At 36.8% G+C, this 20,326-nt stretch overlaps 1 protein-coding gene across 1 annotated transcript in view; it reads left to right on the top strand.

Annotated features, from left to right (window-relative positions):
- Positions 1–20,326, top strand: part of CNTNAP2 (contactin associated protein 2) — a gene marked incomplete at its 3' end in the record, with an annotated part of 1,307,043 nt that overhangs the window by 1,073,009 nt on the left and 213,708 nt on the right. Inside the window, exon 15 of the mRNA XM_081996846.1 lies at positions 17,909–18,036. Coding sequence (XP_081852972.1) covers positions 17,909–18,036 — 128 coding nt within the window. The remainder of the gene's footprint in view (positions 1–17,908; positions 18,037–20,326) is intronic.

The following is a 20,326-nucleotide window of genomic DNA, read 5'->3' as shown; positions in this document are numbered from 1 at the left end:
TCTCGCTCAGGGATGTTGGAATCACACTGGGTGTCTGAGGGCTGTGTCCATTTGAGTCCTGAACACCTCTCTCGTGGTTTAGCCCCAGCCGACAACTAAGCCCCACGCAGCCGCTCGCTCACTCCCCCATGGTCAGACAGGGGAGAGAACCAGAAGAGTAAAAGTGAGGAAACTCATGGTTTGAGATAAAGACAGTTTAATAGGTAAAGCAAAAGCCGCGCACACAAGCAAAGCAGAACAAGGAATTCATTCACCACTCCCCATGGGCAGGCAGGTGTTCAGCCATCTCCAGGGAAGCAGGGCTGCATCACGTGTAATGGTTTCTTGGGAAGACAGATGCCATCACTCCAAACGTCCCTCCACCCCTTCCTTCTTCTTCACCTCAGCTTTATATACTGAGCATGACGTTGCTAGCAGGCCAGCACGAGAAGCTGGACTGTCCTTGACTACTTAGCAACAACTCAAAACATCAGCACATTATTAACATTTTCTCATCCCAAATCCAAAACACAGCCTCACACTAGCTTCTGTGAAGAAAATTAACTCTATCCTGACTGACACCAGGGCAACCTCCAAGGATGGACATTCCAGAATCCCTCTGGACAACCTGTGCCAGTGTTTGACCACTGTCATGATGAAAAGTTTTTCCTTACATCTAACTGGAATTTCCCATGTTTCAGCTTGAGTTGGTTACCTCTTTGTATGTGCATTTATGTATATGCATATGTGTGCCTATATATACCTATAAACACACATTGCTTGTTGTAATATGGAGATGATGTAAGGACAACAGGGACCCTTTCAAAGACTGGAACATTTTATTTAAAACACCTATTGCTGACTAGTTCAGGTGTTTCTAACAACCTTTTGTGGAATCAGGTATCTTCCTTGTTGCAATGGAAGAACACTATAGTTATAGAGATGATGAAAAAAACCTAAAGTAGGTAAAGGCATTGAGAGTTACTGCACACTCCTAATATATGCTTTAGATTTTAAATTCCTATTGCATTTATAGGAAAAAGGTAAGGAATAACTTTTTAACTCTAATATATCCAACAAGCTGTCCAAGCTGAATGTTGAAGTGTCCAGTTGTAGAGCCTGCAGGGGTTAGGCTTCATAATACTGGGATCTTCCAGTTATTTTCTACCAATAATTGTTAAACGATGTGCTGTTGCTGGTTTACATGTAGTTCCTGAAATTTGTGGACTTGATTTAGTTGAAAAATGATGCAACAGTCACAGAGTACTGTGAAATGAATCTCAGAGTACTGTGATTCAAAATATATTTATTGTTGTTGATACATATTTGCCTAGCAGAGACTGTAACAAAACAATAGAAAAAAAAATTTATAAGTAAATAGGAAAAAGAATGGCATCTGGAAACTTTTTCTCCTCTGAATGGCAGCTGGCCTTGTTTCTTAGACAAATTTAACAGTTTTCTGGTGCATTATCAGTTGGTTCACTTTCTGCATGTAAGCAGTCTGAGCAAGCTGCAGTTTTCTGTAAAATTCAGGGCCTGTTTGTTCCCAGGCTTTATGTCAGTTTTGCTCTTGCCATCTGCAAACATGATGAAACATATGATACAAGGAATCAAAATGTAGGCAAGACATGATTTTGGTCTAGCTTTTATTGTCAGAGTAGTAGTTCAGCTTCAGCTGCTAAATAAGTTTTGTGGTTTTTGAATGTCTGTGCTACTCTTCTATTTTTACTACTTACAATATTTATGCTGATTCAGTCTTTTAACTGAGGGATTTTTATATGGAGCACTTATTTGTAGGTGGTAAGTGTAACACTGTGTGAATGAAATAGTTCAAGTTTGTACGGGGAAACTGATATGTTGATGATTATACCTGCAGTTATAGCTTTGGTTTAGTTGTACAATGAAGAAGATAATGTTTTTGGTTTTTCTGCCTACCAACTCAGACTTAGTGTAGAAATGTGTATAGCAGCATCTATACAAAGACCGTTATGACCTAAGTTTTATAAAAAGCCTTATACACAGTTGTTTTGGTGGAGATTTGTCATCTGACCTTCATATAAAGGAAATTTTTTTATTCTTGGAAAAATGATCTGAGGCTTTTCATGCTGGGTGTGCAGAATGACTGGAAGGCAGAGACGATTGACAACAGAAGATTTTCTTTCTTACATCCCCTCAAAAGAGTCAATTTGCCAAAAAATAAAAACAAAAGTTGACCAACTGAGCTGTGGTAGTCAGAATCCAGTAATGAGGGAAGAAAGACACAAAATCTATGAAAAGAGAGTCAAAACCATACAGACACAATAGTTAATCTTTGTAAAGAGAATTTACAAAGATTGTAAATGAAGAGAATTTTGTAAAAGCGCTATTTTCATCTCCATTTTATCTCATCTCCAGCAAAAGGAAATGAGAAAAATGAAGATGATATGGTATGATTTAATCAGGGGATAGGTGAAAAATGGAAGAGCTGAAGAGTGAAAAACATGGGGCTTGTGAGAAAGTGGAACAACAGAAGCAAGGTGTGGGAATTCAATCACAGGAAGATCAGTCCGGCAGAAACTCATCCTAAAATGGCTATTACTTCTAATAGTTAACTGTTACAATTGCCATTGTTTTGACAGTTTCTGTACATCATTGCATCGTATTATGTACACATACTGTGAAAAAGCAGACAAATGGAAATCAGATAATTTGGTCTTATAAACATTTAGAGGAAGTAATGACTTTCTTTGTGGTCATGAAAGACCAAATATAATAATAGGTCATTGATCCTCACTGGGATCTTGAGCTGTATTGCATTAAAAGAAAATAATTAGTAATTGTCAATATAAGTAATGCAGCTTGCCTCAGAGGAGAAATAGTACTAACAACACATCATAAAATAAATCTTTGTTATAGAAATAATTTATTAAGAATAAGGTTTGATAGCAAAGTCTCCGGACTAATATAGATCACTTTCAGGTTTCATCCATTATCATGTCTATTTCAGAAGAATGCAAATGATACTGTACAGTAACTTGTTCTCTGCTTGTATTTTTGAATATTTGCCATTTCTGCTTATTTTCTAGAAAAGTATATTAAAATTATTTTCATTACTTACCTATGTTACAAACTATGTTAGTGGCTTCAGTCAAAGAAATGTCAATAGCCTATTCTTGTTTTTACGGATTTCTACTCCTAAACCCACAAAGATCCCAATATCAGTTCCAAATGTTTTGAAAATCAGAGATTGATTTAAATTAAGAGCTTACTGTCTGTCTTGACCACAAAGAAATGCAAATGAATTGCAACTTGATAAAAACATTTGTTAGGCACTCTTACAGAGTTGCTTACACTTGCTAGCTGTGACCAGGAACACTTGTGCAACTCACTTGTATTTGGAAATACCAAAGATAAGTCATAGATGTTCAAGAGGAAATACAAACTACCAGCTAATAATGCATTGTTTCAGGTTTTCCACTATGGTCAATCAATACCATAGCATGACAGTCGTGCTCCTGGAGGACTCAGAGGTCTCCTTTGTCTAGTTGCAGACATGTGCAGAAATTACAGGTGTGGCAATGCCACTTTTTCTTAAGCAGTTGTCCACTTAGACAGCACCTTCACTCTTGTCAAGGTAGGAAGAAAGTAGTATTGCCAAATGGAGAGGCTTGTTTCACCAGCTGGAAATACGACAGCATGGAACCTCTCTGAAAACTCCCAAAGTAGTTTAAATCAAATATGTATTTGAACTTTCTATAATGGACCTCACTAAACACTGGTCTGGAATTATTTAGATCAAAAAGCTGTATTTTGAAACAATCTCTTATAATATAGACTGTATGGATTCATTTGGAAGAAAACCAGCTTTATCCAAAGGACAGCATATTCAAAACACTAGGAAATTGATTCCATTTCTCATCATTAGCAATAGAAGTGCATCGTTAGTATAGAGAATGGAGGATGCTTTTCCCCACGTTTGGGGACTTTATAGAGAGGCAGGCTCCAGGGCTGAAGATTTTGAGGGAGTTTTTATTAGCGCTGCTGCATCCTATTACTTCATTAGAAAAGGGATTGCCACTAAAACTGCAAAGAATGAAAGCTGACACTTCATCATAATTTTGTGTTTCTTGGGGAACTGCATCAATATTTTTTTAATCTATGATCTCATATACATCTTCTCCATCCATCTGGACACTTCACATAACTTTAAGTTGCTAAGGCAGATATCCTTGTCACATTTACACATAAATATTCTCAATTTTTTCCTTCCAAAAAAGACCTCAAATACCTGTTAAGGCCTGTCATCTTCACAAACTATAGATTATTTTTTGGTAGGCACTTAGTTGGGGACCAGCACTTATTTTATACTTACTAGATATTTGTAAGGATAGTAGAATGAATAATGATTAGAAGCATTGTCTACTGTCATTCAGGATTCCCTGGAAAACAAGGTAGCTAACCATATCTCAAGGATTCTCAACACAAAAAGAAGATGTAAATAATGCATAATAGAACTGCCAGAATGCATATTGACTTTTATTTTGATTACAACTCCCTAGAAAAGACCTATTCTCAAGGAAATGCAAGTTACATGGAGGTACTAAATCATCTAATCTTCTATTTTCTTAAATCTTTTTCATCTTCAGTCAAGGAAGTGAACATGAAACAGAAATGGGGGAATGGAGTCAATTGGAAGTCTTATGTCACGGCATAATTGAATAATGAAAACTGGAGGCTGCCCCTGTAAGCAAAATGGGAAAGTATTTTGAAATTGCATTAAATGTATGCTTTCTTTCTTTGTAGGAAACTAAAGCAAAACAAAAGATATCTTATTTTAATGATCTCAAGGGCATTTTTTTAAAAGACTCGACCACTTGACCACTTCATGCTTACTCCCGTTGTTGATCTAGAATGAATATTATCCCATAATTCAGGAAATGTAAAACTGTTATTATTTATTCTAACATTATTTTTGTGGGTTTTTTTACTAGTTTCTTTAATGCTTACTGAAGGTTCAGTTAAGCGGTTATTCAGCTGTTCCAGAGTTCAGCAAATCAGTTGATCTTTTATATCTGCCCTTCCTTAACGTTCTCAACTTATTTGCCTTTCTTAAGAACTTTCTAGTGATGTACTTCTGATATTTATAGCACCTATGTCCTCATGATTCTTGTATGATTTCAGTTTCCGCTTCTGATGCATTAATGCTTGTAAATCACTTACTACTGTATATAAACCCTTATAAGCTTAGTATAAATTATACTAATACAGCTGAAGAATGTATCTGCAAACCTCCAGGTTCTGTTGTGTTGATTGTCAGTGAGTCCTCTATAATCTTAAAACAGATTATTATTATTTGTAAATATTTTTTTTTTTGAAGACCACAGAAAACAGTTTGAAGACCTTTGAAAACAATTAATTCATACCTTTCTGTTTCTGAACTCCCTTTCCTTAAAGATACATGAACATAGTTTCCTCATTGATTCTCTGTTTATTTTGTGCCCTTAAGATCTGCCTTCAAGCAGTGTAATACCTTGCTCAGAAGGAACTGGGATAATTTCATCGAATATTGTTGTTGCATGAACATGGGGCCACTTTTTGTCGTTTGATAAAGGAAAAACAAGAAGGGAAGTTCACATACAATAGAACACTGTTAACATATCTACACAGTGCATAGGAGCATAGCATAAAGACACCAAAAGCTAGTACAGACCTGTTAATTGGTATAAGACCAGATTAAAACAGGTGGGGGAAAAAAGTACTACTTTATACAGGCACTAGTAAACTTCTGGAACTTTCTGCCAGAGGAAGTTGTACAAGCAGACATCACTAGTAGGTTCAGAGAAAGATTTAATAGATTCATGGAAAACAGGTCCGTCAATGGATACTGTAAGTGATTGTGCACCCTGTAACACTGTTAATCATAGAATCATTAAGGTTGGAAAAGACCTTTAAGAACATCAAGTCCAATCATCAACCCGACACCACCACGCCCACTAAACCATGTCCTGAAGTGCCACATCTACACATTTTTTGAACACTTCCAGTGATGGTGACTCCACTGCCTCCCTGAGCAGCCTGTTCCAATGCTTGACCACTCTCTCGGTAAAGAAACTTTTCCTAATATCCAATCTAAACCTCCCCCGGCGCAACTTGAGGTCATTTCCTCTCATCCTGTCGCTAGTTACTTGGGAGAAGAGACCAACACCCACCTCACATGGTAGATGGTAGGGGAGTGAAAGGTGAATGTGGCCACACTCACTTGCTTGCGCTGAAGTAGCATCTCACAACAGGATGATGGAGCAGGTGGACTGTTGTTCCGATCCTACAGGACTTCTTACGTTCTTCAGAAGGCTTTTGGCAAGGCTTATTTGCTCAGCCATGGTTCTTGCCCATGGAGTCAGGCTGCTTTTTAGGGCTGAACTACAATCTTTGCACAGTGTTATGTGCACACAATAGTTGGGGTTAGCAGCAGCTTACTTGTCTTCACATTGTCTTCCATCTCCCATGTGCTAAACGTAGTAGTATCATTTTCTCTAAAAATACACAGAGGTAAACATGAGTGAGGAAGAAATATTTATACTAGCAGACACTGATGAATAAAAAAATAGTGTCCTTTCAGTCAAATATTTACAAATATATTAAACCTGGAAACCAGGATTTCTAACCATCATAAATGAAGTTCTGGAATAGCTTTCAAGTGAGAATATTTGGGAAGAACAAATTCTTCCTAATTTGAGATGTTGTTGTGCTTTAACCCTAGTAGGCTGCTAAACACCACACAGTTGCTTGCTCACACCCCCTCATTGGGAGAGAGGAGGGAATTGGAAAAGTGCAAAAACTCATGGGCTCAGATAAAGACAGTTTAAAGTAAAGGGTAAAGTAAAAGCTGCATGCATGAGCAAAGCAAAATAACGAATTTATTCACTACTTCCCATCAGCAGGCAGGTGTTCAGCCATTTCCGGGAAAGCAGGGCTCCATCACATGTAATGGCTGCTTAGGAAGGCAAACACCATAACTCCAGAAAGCCCCCTTCCTCCTTCTTCCCACATTGCTGAGTATGATGTCATATGGTATGGGATATCGCTTTGGTCAGCTGGGGTCAGCTGTCCCAGCTGTGTTGCCTCCCAACGTCTTATGCATACCCAGCCTACTCGCTGGTGTGGCAGTGTGAGAAGCAGAGAAGACTTGACTCTGTGTAAGGACTGCCCAGTGATAACGAAAACATTCCCGTGTTATCAATACTGTTTTGGTGACAAATCCAAAACATACCACCATAGGAGCTGCTGTGAAGAAAATTACCTCTCTCCCAGATCAAACAAGTACAGATGTGATCAGATCCTGTAGAAGATTAGGTGATGCAGCTGTCGGCCATAGCTGTCCTCAGTGACTACAGCCTCTCCTGCGTTGCCTGCATAGTCTTTGCTTACAGGTAGAAGTGATAGACTTCTTGGTATCCCTACATCCATGAGACAACTTTTATCTCATAGACTTGTTTTAAGGCAAGAAGCATCTGCCATAAACTACATTTAAACCATCAGAAAAGATACATCAACATTTGGCAAATTAATATACTTATTCCATTAAAATGCAGCACAACATTGTCAAGACTCTCAGTGCACCAGCTGCAAATACTCTGGGCCCTAGGCTTTGGACCCAAATGATTACATTTTAATTTCTGTCTTCACCTAATGCTGATAAAAATGCCACTGCCTGAATGATCAGAGAAGTACAACTCAGTTGCTTCAGGGTCCGCTTCTCCATAAGGTCTACCCAGGATTCCTTGGAGTCCTGAAAAGCACCATTCTTATGGAAATGGAGGGGGGAGGTATTAGGGCTTCTCACCCACTTAATCATCAGCCTCCTTTGGCCATGACCATGTTGTCACAGGCTGTTAGAAACCCGAGGTCCAGAGCCTTTTCAGTCCACGCAGTCAGGGCTGTGACAGCACACTATACAGTAAAAGGTCTTGGGGAGTTCATCGAGTACTGTGCTAGGAAAAGACAGGCTCAGCTCAGAGGCAATTGCATTAAGAAATGAATGGTGAGTTCTGCTAAGTTTGCTTCAGTCTTTTGTTGAGGAAAAAGTGGTGAGTTGAGCTCAAAGGCTAAGAAGGATAATGGCAATCCATCAGAGCAATAAAGTGGAGTGATCTGGCTAATTGAACAGGTCACTTATCCTGTATAAGTGTGGTCAACAAAGTGCTAAACAAATACTTGACATTCTACAATCAGTGCAGCAAAAAGATTTTTCTAAACAAGGGCATCTGCATTTGGCCAAATACAAAAAGTATAGCATGACATACCTTCCCTGTAGCTCAAGTCCTAATCTCGGTCACTCAGTTGTCTCATAGTGCTGTGAGTAAATGCAGTGAGAGAATCTCTAGCTACAGCCTCACAGAACCCAGCTGCCTCTGGGGGTGACACAGTTGTAGACATTGCAGGAATACAATTTTTTAAAACTTCAGTAAGTACCTTGTTTAGTATCCTTTCTCATTTCCCCCGTTACTGTAATACATGTGTGGATATATACACATGCAGACAAGAGGTAAGGGTATCATAAAAACATGAAAAGGCCATAAAGATATTAACCTATGGATGAAGTTGCATATCATTGCAAAACAAGGTCATCTTGTCTTTTTAGCCAAAGCACTAAAAAAGAAACCTAGTTGAAATGAAATTAATTCTCAGAGACATATGTGTGTGTTTACAAACAGAGGGAGAGTGACAGGTTTTGCTTGTGCTTTATACCAAAGTGTTTGATAATGAAAGAAGACAGCTGTTAATGACCTCTATGCTCCACCATTGCTTTAAATGTGCTTGAATATCTTGGAGCATTCAGTTTCAGATAATTATTTCTGATGAATGGGGGTACATTTAAAATATTTTGTAGTGAGATATTTAATTCTTCTAACTAGAGCACTTTCATGATAATAGACCCCACTTTCCTTCCTCAGTAGATGTAGCAACATCATGGATTGTGTTTGTAGCACAATTTGTAGATAAACCTGTAAAGTTTTTTGCTGGATTTTGTTTTATTTTTTTTAGCAATGGCTCTTACAAATTTATTCTTTCATTTGGCTTTGGCATGGCTTGATGTTTGAAATAGCTGTACGCCATCTCCTTATCATTCACAGGATAATTTAAGGGGTCTACCATTCATAGGTCAAACCAAACAAACAAATGATGACAATAATATCAAAAACCATGAACCTGATGACTTCAGTATATTGAGAGATGTTTTTTTAAGCAGTTAGGAAAAAGCAGAATTTGTTTTGAGACCACTTTTACCAATCATTTTACAATTAGAAGCAACTTCTCTATTAGGTAAGCAGAAAGAAAAAAAAAATTGTAAGATCACTGATTCCAACTCCAGACAGCAGCAGGTCAAGAAATCCTCATGCTGAGTAAGAGTCTACAGATGTACAAGCTGTATGGTATGTAAAATAAAGACTAAATACAACTGGTCATCTGTCCTACTGGGGTAAGTGCTCCTTTGAGAGAAGCATCATTCTTTGGGGTTTGCCTTTTTCCACACACCCACAAAAGTAAAATGGGAAGCAATCTTCTGGGGCTGAGACTAGAGAGAAGATTAAAGTACAATGTGATCTCTACCTCTAAGGACTGAAGGGAGACAGGTCTTCTGAGGGGAGACAATTAGCAGATCATGTGTAATACCATAAAAATACAATATTTCAAAAATAAGAACTGATTATAGATACAGAAAATAAGATGCTGTGGTTGTTATAATTAAAGGTTGAGGTCAGTCAGAATAGGAAGAGCTTACTGAAAAATAGGCTCAAATACCTAAGTTTTCTTAAAAATCAGTACAGATGTGGTTGGAGTCTTTACAGAAAGGAAATAAATAGCTGAATAGTAGCTTCTCCTGGAATTTTACTTTTGATAGTATATGATATTACTTCTTTTCACATCTTTTGTCTCTTTATTGGCTACTTAGATCGTTTATTATTTGGAAGGATGCTGGTATGCCTATTTTCCTTGTGAAGTCTAGCAAGTAATGTAGTTTTTCTATGTCTTCCAAAATGTCATCTGTGATACACAAGTAGAATAAGTATAATTTTGTACAGAGAGCAGAAACCAACACACCTGAATACAACATTTTTCACGTAAGACAGCTTTAGGCTTACTAACAAACTCTATTTTACAGAACCCCAAAAGTAAGGCTAAAGGGGCTCAGATACCATCTATATTAAGAATAAACAAGACCAAATGAAATAATAGTTTGGCATAAAAGGACAAAGGAGAGGATAAGCATGAAAAATGCTTACTAGGAGATACAAATTTGGAAGACAGAGCCAACCTACTTATCATTTGTATGAAGGAGAATTTGTGAGGTTACCTAATCAAGCACTCTGTTCCAAGGTGTGGTCAACCTAGATTTTTTTCCAAAATATTTGGTGTCACAGCTATACAAGCAACTGAAGAGGTGAGCTAAATCAAAGCACATTTATGTTCCTGATAGTGCTTTTGTGTGAAACGTAGGTTGGTTTCAGTGTTGTGTGAGGTATATGCATATATGTGGTGTAAGGATGAATACCACAGGAAGTGCCAGTAAAAGGAAAGAGCAATGGTAGATGTTTATAGAATCAGTTTTACTGAAATTTTCTAGGTGCAGTAGGTCCCCTACTTCATTAAGTTTTCTGGACCAAATTCAACACTGTTATGCACTTTAGTATCTTACTGAACTCAACAGGCATATAGGGGCTGAAGTCAGCATTAACTATAGACATCTGTTATTTTGTCATGCCATACTCAATTACTTTTATTTAGCTTTTTCAGTCATACAAAATAAAACTGTCAAAGTTGTGAAGAAGCCTCTAAGCTGCTGCTCTGAGTTCTTAAATATTTTTTCCAATACAGAATGTTGTCCCTTAAAAATCCTGCCAGAAGCACATTTGGTCTGATAGTTTGATAGGACATGATCCAAAGGCTTGTGCATAGTTAGTAGAATAGATAAATGCAAAGAATTCATCATTTATCTGCATAGATCTTGCAATAGTACATTCAATGCTACATATATTTTTAAAAAATTATCTATTTTGTTAGATAACTGCTTTTAGTGTGCACACAGTAAAATGTTACCATTGCTATAGTGCATTTCAATGTACAAAAATGCATTCAGATATACAGAAATGTAATTAAAAATGCTTGGGATTTTAAATTAAGGAATTTTTGAAACAGGTGGTAATATTACGATCCTTCATGATTTTCTTCCCTCAGAGCTAATATAGGCTGCTATTTCATGGGAAGTTTCAGCATGTGTGAATGAATCATTGAATGAATACAGGGGTCTCTTTGTCAATTTGATTAGGAAGAAAGACATTTAACTTTCTAGGGCATGTTGAATAATTGAATAGATCATTTAATTTGTTGTCCTTCATTTGATTACACCTATTGAGAACAGAGTTTTCTCCTGTTTCTGTCATAAAACAAAGCATTTAAAACTTTCTAAGGACAACTTGAAAGCTTCTTTGGCATTATGAATTGTGGGGATTTTTAATATTTTTATTTCTTAACTATTATTTTTCAAAAGATCTCTTGAATTTTGAAATATTTTGATATAAAATAATCATACTGTTTTAAAAATACCAAATTAAATTTTTAACCAACTTTAAAAAAAGAGTTTCTTTGAGCAAGCTGTTTGCCCTTTCCAATGTCAATTTTTCCTGGAAAATTCCCATAGTATCCCACTTCAGCCTTAGGTCCACAGGAGAACTTTCTTTTCTTGGCTTCAGCTGAATTCCAAGTAATCTTGTCTCCGTAATCACCCAAGGTGGAAGGGACATCCCAATACAAGATTCAGCAATTCTCCCAAAGGAAATGCCACACACATTCCCCGTCCTACTTAAAAGATTTTGAAACTGAGACAGAAAATTGATTAAATTGTTGACAGATGCAGAGATCTAGAGGTGCTGGAGGTAAGTTACAGCATGGTGGGATTCTTAGATTCAATTCTTAAAATACTTTGGTATAGAAATAAGAAAAATTAACAGCAAAGTCAGAGTTGTTGCTGGACCCCAAAAGAAGAGAAGTCCCCAATTTCTTTTTTCGGGGGGGGGAAGGAACATTGAAGAAATGAAGTTCATAAGAGCAGTTGGTCTGCTTGAAGAAGAAACCTTCTGTCGTCTCCACTGTTTTGTTAGAAGGAGAATATAAGCAAATCAGCAATGACAGATTTTCCCCTGAAATTGATCCATGTTGTTCAAAAGAAAGCAGAGCCTAGTTCGCTATCTCCATTACTCACCTTTTGTTGTGGTTTTTCAGTTTCTCACAAACTCCTGTTTGAGAGGAAAGTCAAGAAGTCCTCTCAGGCAAGAGCCCTATAGAACCAGTCTAAACTATCTCAGTCTCCTTCCTGATGGATTTTTATAAAATGAGACACATTTCTCAATGTATCTCACTTCTTATCTGTAGCACATACAGAATCAGTAAGTGCCATGATAGCATTGACATATCTTCTAGAGTTCGAGGTTCATCCTGAGTTGCCAGAGATTTCTGTGTTTCATCTCTTGCCAAGCAGAAAAAAGGGAAGAAATGGAGCAGGCTTCCTGTCAACTTCTTAACTCAGAAACTGCCACCAAACTCCTTCCATAAATTCCGTGGTAATACAGTTTCAGCATCAGCCATCTTAAATCAGCCATTCTTCAACTCAATCCCATGTGCCTGGTCATACTGGAAAATGTTGTTTAGACACTGTGTCTTTGGAAGACTCGTGGTGTTTTAAGTTTTCCATTAAAAAAAAAAAATCAAGATGTTATTAACTTCTTTTAAAAATAGGCATTTTATTAGCAAGTTTTTGATTTATATACTGTATACTTTATCAAGTATTCATTTTCTAATCACTATTAAAGCATATAATCCTCATAAGGATATTTATGATTCAAATTAACCTGCATTTAATGAAGAAGGTTGGTGTTCTGGGATTATAAAATTTGAGAGGTATCTAAAGGAGCATATTTATTTCCTAACATAATTTTAAAGTTTTTTTCATCTTAAAGGTCAGGTGAGGGATAGACTGTGTAAAATGAAAAAGGAGATCTAAGTCTCAATCCCAGGAAAAAAGTGTGAATTAAACATGTCTTTGTATGGCTAATTTAAGCTGTTTTCTTCTTCAAAGAAGGTTTGAAGTTCCAGAAAGTAACATAAGTGACTTCTGCTAAATGCAAATTCCAGTGTTTCTTTTGTACCTTGTCATTGAGGGTAGCTTAAATTTGTTCATCATTCTTCTGGTGGGGCTATTTATGAATGTGATGCTTGTGTATTAAGTTAATCTACTCTATTCAATTTTTTATATAATTTCTAAACAAGAATTACTTATGCCTGCTACAGAATCAGCCTCATGACTTTGGTATAATTTATCTTCACTAATAGTAATTTGGGTGCTGGGATTATATGGTCTTTCATCATATTGTTTAGATTTTCAGGAGGTGAGTGCTTTAAAAAATTAAAATAAAAATAAATATCCAGACTGCTTCCCTGTTTTACTTCTGCATTTTCCACTTGAAACAAGCCCCTCGCAAATGATTGTTTGTATATAGCTAACAGTTGTACTTGCACATAGGCTTTGCTTACCCAACTAAAACACCTGTTACATTGTAATTAAGTGCATGTTGCTAAAGGCACTTTCTCTTTTTTTTTTTTACTGGTGTGCTAGAGCAGAAGCTTAACTGCCTTAAGATCAGTCTTAATTGTAAGAGTTCAAACAACTTCTTTTGCTGTTAGGAATATGAGAACAACATGTTTCATAGGATCTCAGCACATCCAATGCCACAGTGGAAAAAAACTTGAATTAATGACTCTCTATCAGTTTATATGATCCTGTATATTAATGAGAAATTTTCCATAATGCCCCTTGGCAGCCAGATCAAGGGTGAGTCTTTAGATCCAGCTTAAAATATAAGGGTATCTGAGGTGACAGGACATGTGGGAAAGGGACAAGAGAGCTATAAGAATCCCTGAGAACAGCAAATTGAAGTGGAAATAAAAGTTTTCAGCTTAAAGTATATTGTTGGCAGTTTACAATTCCTAAGAAGAGCAGAGCCCTGGGAACCAGATGAATCTAAAAGTATGGCTTTTGTGCTGCATAATATGTACATTTAAAAGTTAACTAAATGTTATCAAAACCTTTCAAAAGTTATCTAGTTCTGCTTTAAACCTAGCTTTTTTTTGCCCTCTTTTTAATCCTGTTAACAAGAGCTTGCGTATTTCCAAGTACCTTGTTTCCATATAATTAAGACTGCTACCAAAATTGCATTGTTTGTTAAATTCTCTATATTATTATCTCTTCTTAGCAGTTCTAATATAAATAAAATTCTTGCCAGATATTTTTGGACAAAAGAAAATACTAATACTTGGCACATATGTACCCTTCACAATGTTTTTTACAGACATTCATTTGCAGATATAAGCTGGACTAAACTGCTTTATACCTCTCTGGAATTGTGGACATTCAGGGATTACAATAGGGGGGTTGCATAGTAAAAAGCTGGGTCTTGTGAGAGGTGGACAATTATATACCTTTGAAATGGGAATACTTGGAGTTTGCGTTCTTCAAACCACTGCTAATAATTAAATAATATGGGTTTAACACTGCAGTTTAAATCCAGTAGGTGTTTTATTTGTATTCTCAAAGCAATTTCCTCAGCTCATGTTAGCATATCCTTTAAAATTAAGTCCATTCCTACCTGTAGTACATTCTTTTTATGTTTTCCTGTGTAGGACTGGACTGATAATTAAGTGATGTCTAACAAAATTTGAGAAAATAAATTACTGCAGTAACAGAAGTCTGGTTGTATGAAATCATTATATAAACAAATTAATAGTGGTACAGAATATTATCATTACTTTGAATATGTCATTTGCTGGTATATGCACAATCCATTCCTTTTTTACATTCCACAGAATGCTTATAAAGAGTAAGTAGATGATCATAATCAAAACAATGATAAATCTTACACTAATATCTGCTGCTTTCATTCAAAGGCACCCTGAAGCTCTTTGCAGACTGTTACATATAGGAAAAGAAATTAGAAATAGAAAATTACACTGAGATTTCATCAATATCTCCTGGTAATAATTACAGGATTTGATCAGATTAATTTATCTCCCATTTGGCTATTAATAGGAATATGACACACTCTGAACTCAATCTTTATTCTCTTAAGGGGATTTTCTTTTTGAGGGAAAACTTCAGAGACTTTCTCCACCCTCTTAATGCGCAAAGTCTTTAAATACTGGCAGAAGCATTATCACTTGCAGGAACTGAATGTTCCAGCTGTGATTATTTCTTAGTGTGTAGTACAAAATGAAGCATTATATAATCAGTCCTTGGTTTACAACTTTTTTGACTTTGTCAGCACTTATTAGTATGTCCTGAGGAACTACAAGTGCCTTTGAAAAGCATAAGAGAGCCACTCATTCTCATGAGTGTATTTGTATTTTTGGTGCATATGTGGGCCAAAAGCCATTGTTATCCCTTTTTTGTTAAGAGCAAACGAACTACGCAGGTTCTGCTGGAGAAAAGACAACGTACTTCTCTCAACTCTTAGTCCAGTACCCCCTGCGCTCAATAGCTCCTGTGCTGGGGAGAATACATTTCCTAAAACAATGAGACAAGTAAGCGATTATCAGAAAATAAAACTATTCCTGAAAAGAACTCTAACATTTAGTTATTGTCATGGCAACAGCTTTAAAGTGACCATATCCCTAAATAAAATATTAAAATTAGTAGAAACATGGTCAGTAGAGGGAGAAAATTGTTACTGCTCCTTTTTGTTCCTTCAAAGGAGGTGAAAGTTATTGGTAAGACAGGAAAAGGGCTGCCCTTTGACATCCTTATTTGGAGCTGAAATATGGAATATGAAATTTGGAGCGCTTTTTGTGAGAGGGGAAGGAAAGAGGAGAAATGCCAATAGTTTTCTTTTTACTACTCTTTGAAGAATTCTTTATTTTAAATAGACATGTCCATCTTTAAAGCATTCTTTGAAAGAGTAGCAATCAGCAAAGAAAGCCTTTCTTAGATAAAAATTTAGGAAAGACTAAAGTGATGACCTACATTTATCCGCTATTAGAAGAGAGTGGGTCCCATGGATACAGGTCTTTAGCAGAGATGGAAGATTAGGTCTACCTACCTGGCTTTGCTCTTCACTCTTTTCTTTCTTAAAGGTCTTTTAATCTCCCTTTTCTTGTATCGCTTGTCTCCAAATTGATGAATACAATACTTTTGTAAAGGAGATTGTGATCTATGGATGAAAAGCAGTATGCTACAATTTAGCACAATCTGCAGAAGCAGCCTTCCATTTTCCTTCCTTTCTAGCAGTACCCTGTAGCAGCCTCACCAACATAGCACCTGGTATAGCTGTGTCCAACCAGAAAGGGTTAATGACCTCAGCAGTACAAAGGGCCACTGAGGAAGGCAAGTGCTCTGAAGGGGAAGAACATACAGATTAAGGAAAACAGTCATCTACTATTTGAAAAACTCTAGTAATTAAATCTCTAATTACTCTCTTCATCACAGAGTACAGACACGAGTTCCAATAAACTGTCATTCAAAAATGTGATGGTTATTTTCTACTTCTTTTAAAAAGAATGTTTTGCCTTCCATCTCTTCAGAAGGACCTGGTCTGGATGACCAATGTGATGACTGGAGACACTACTGTGCACTGGAAAACTCCAAGCATTACCACAGATCATGCAGAACCCTGCTGTGCTTCCCAGTTGTTGGCAATCTAAGGTGTCAGATCATGGAGTTAGAGATGAAAAAGACTTTCAGTTTCCTGAAATCCTTACCAGTTCCCAGTTATATTCATACTGTGCGCTTCAGTAACTTTTCCAGATCCTGAATTCATCCTTCATCCTATGGTATTTTTGAACAAAGGAATTGATATTTAGGTTAAAAAGTTGCTTACTTTAGATACTCAATTACATGGCAAAGTACAGCTAAAAAGAAAGGAAAAAAAAAGAGCGAGAAATAGATTGATTTATTTTGCTTCCTCTTACTTTCTTTTGTCAAAAAGTATAATCTTAACACTGTATATAATGTTTTTTTTCCTATGTGGATATTTTTGGCCTTCCATGTGAAAAAGCACCTGAGAGATAAGGTACCTAACTGAATTTGGTTTATATTAGTTTCTGTTTGGAAGAAACAGCATTCAACAGGCCAGCTGGATTCAACTTGTGAAATGATAAAGAAGAAATGTTGTAACTGCATAGTGGTTTGATCTAAGCATGAAAAAGGTCCCAGGTACTCACCGCAGTTGAAATGAGGAACTTTTAAACATGACTATAAATTGAATTTTAGTGATCTTACTAACTAAAATGGGGGTTGAGCTGCATACTCATGGTTAGATTCACAAGTTCAGATTTTTTGGATTTAGGCCCTTAGTGTTAGAAATGACACGACTAAGATAACAAGCCTTTTGAGATAATTAGTCTTTAATTTCTCTTTTTCAATATAATACCAAAAATATTAAATATAAGAGAAGCACTGTTTCCTTGGTATGCAGAGGTTGTAATAATAACTGGCAGCAACTACAGAAAAAAAGATGCATTTCTAGGAAGCATTAGGGGTTTTTTCCTCTCAGAAGACACCAACAAGGAGATCAACAGCAAAGTGTTACCCACAAGTATGGAGCTGGTCAGTCTGGAAAGCAGGAAAGCCCAGCTGAGTCCAGGACTGGCCACAAAGAAAGTTGCTACTCTGACTGTGTTCCTGGGTGACAATAGCTGCTATCCATCCGTTTTCCAGTAAACGGGCAGCATCATTGCTCAAACTGATGTCGTTTGAGACAGGTTTTTAGATGGTAACACTGTATTGGTGTAATTGTTCCCTATCTATCCTTTTGGTGCTTAGTTCATTGAACAATATTAATGATCAAGGAAATTATTTTTATGTATTTCACAACTGCTTTATTTTTCTCTCTCTGTAATTCAGGAGAAAAGACACTGGGATGTTGTCATACAAAGAGCACCTACCAGTGAGTCAGGTGGTGGCTGGAGACGTTGACCGTCCTGGGTCTGAAGCCAAGATATCTGTGGGTCCTTTGCGTTGTCAAGGAGATCGTAAGTTGGCTGGTTTTCTTCCACTTACTCCTGGGTAGAAGGCAAACTAAATTGGGAATTGGTAACTTTGTAGACACTCCATGCAAATTTAGAGAAGTGTCTGTCTACTCAAAGACTTTTTTCTATGAAAGCACAATGTGATTTGAGATATTTTATCTATGAAACTGAACATATAATGGCTCATTTTTACATTTTAAAAATATGTATTTGTCTATTTTATGGTAATTGTGGCAACTTCGATTATTCAACTAAGTTTATGTAGATATAAGCAGTAATACAGATTGCATGAGAACATCTCTCAACATCTGTGCTTCTTTTGAGTGCTCTTGTCAGTGTCATTATCAGTGCTATGCATATCACAGTAAACTATGTTTATGGGATATAAATAGTAGCATGATGACAAAACTTATCGCTGTAAACTCTGTTTATAGGTGTATAAAGTTTGACAAGATTGTTATCAAGCATTAACCATATCAGGGCTAGACATTTCTATGCCCTCCCATTTCTATGGGAGTTTTTTGTTTTTTGTAGTAGTCTCTGATTTCCAGGCTTAGTGCTGATAGCAGGTGTTCATCCTCCAGTTTGATCAGCAGGTGATAGAGTAAATCAGTATAATGGATAAATTTCCACTTCACACACACAAAAAAGTTGGGATGCAGTTAGGAGGATTGTATTCTCCCTTCAATCTATTTTGTATTTCAGAAGGTGAAATTCACCACCGAAGACAGAGCAACTGCTTATGGCCCTTTTAAATCACACTTCAAAAACTCTGTGCAGTTGGCACACACATTATACTTGCCCTCTGTATTTGAAAGCCATTCTGTTTACAAGAAGTGCAGTAAGGAAAGGTTGCCTAATTTGATTTACAGTAACTAATATTTGCTTGGTTTATGAGGAATACAGAATCCATCCTCGATGCTGGTAAAGAGTACTATAAGTCAGCCTATGAGATTGCAGTGATGTAGACATATTGGATGGGTGGGCAAGTTGAACAACTTGGTTATAACCAGGATCTAACATTGCATGACAGGGATGAATACAGTTTGCCCTTTCTCCTCTGTGCCTTTACAGCTACATGCTTTCCATCTGCATGTGTCTGAGTACTTTACAAAGGTCAGTATCATTATCCCTGCCTTAAGCTAAGTAATTAATCCCCACTGAGAAGAAATCCCACACTCAGAGTCAGCCAGCAGGACAAGTACAAGAGTTTTCTGGGTCCCAGTCTGGTGCCTCAAAACCCTAGGCCATTGCTAGGTGATACAACCGAATGTGCTTAGCCACTTTTTTACTTTGTGGTCTTTCTGGGTTGTGTAAATGATCCCTCCAGCTTTTGTTAATGAATCTGATGCCTAACAAGCAGAAACAAATATCACAGGATGTTTGCAAACTTTCACATGGCCTGTTTGGTGCTTGTTATGGTGTTTGACTAATCACAGGTCAGTTTCTGTCTGTTTGTTTCTCAGCTATGTTTGACAGACTTTCTCATAATAGACTCTTACAACTGATGACTAAGAAATAACAAATAGCATCTTTCTTGCACCTGTATTCCTCATACCCTGAATCTGAGTGCTGCTAGAAATATCAGTCTCTATTGAGCCATTTCTATACATTAGTATAAATGAAACCTCATTTGAGCAGGCAGTAGCCTTTATTAGAGCATGACTGAATGACACAGCCATTTGGGAAACTGAATGGGTACATTCCTGATGTCCTGATTAATTGCATTTTCTCTTTAAACTTTACAGATATGATTTGTAGTTTAAAAAAAACTTTGCCTATGAATAAATTTGAATTTACTTCCATGACCATATATTATTGTCAAAAAGCTGGGTAAGTGTTCTCACAGGAGATAATATAAACCCCAGTCCTTTGCAGTTAGCAAAAGCTCCCATTTTATATTTCCAGTGCATTTACTAAGCATTCTCCTTCATATTCTTTCTTGACCATATGCAGCAACTGCTGTACCCCAGACCAGTACTGTCTCATCATGGATTAGAGCTAGTGGAAAACAAGGCTTCTGTCCTGGGGAAAATTCCAAAATTTCAAAATGTGCTTTTGTTCCAAAGGGAAGAAGGATCCAAAGTGCTGAATTTGTAGCAAGGGATTTTAAAAAAACAACTAATCCATTTTTGGTGTATTATATGCATCAAAACCAACATTGTTAATGCCAAAGGTATTGACTCTCAGCACAAGAAGTTCAGTTGCATGTGTTTTGTATGTAGTTATCATTGTGTAATTTTTGAAGGTGGTAAATGAAATTCAGTTAGAGGTATGAAGACTGGCAAAGAAA

The sequence above is a fragment of the Phaethon aethereus genome, assembly GCF_964289735.1.
Source record: "Phaethon aethereus genome assembly, chromosome: 2".
In the NCBI taxonomy this organism is placed as follows: domain Eukaryota; kingdom Metazoa; phylum Chordata; class Aves; order Phaethontiformes; family Phaethontidae; genus Phaethon; species Phaethon aethereus.
Note: the sequence above shows the minus strand (reverse complement) of the source record. Positions and strands in the feature narration are given on the sequence as shown.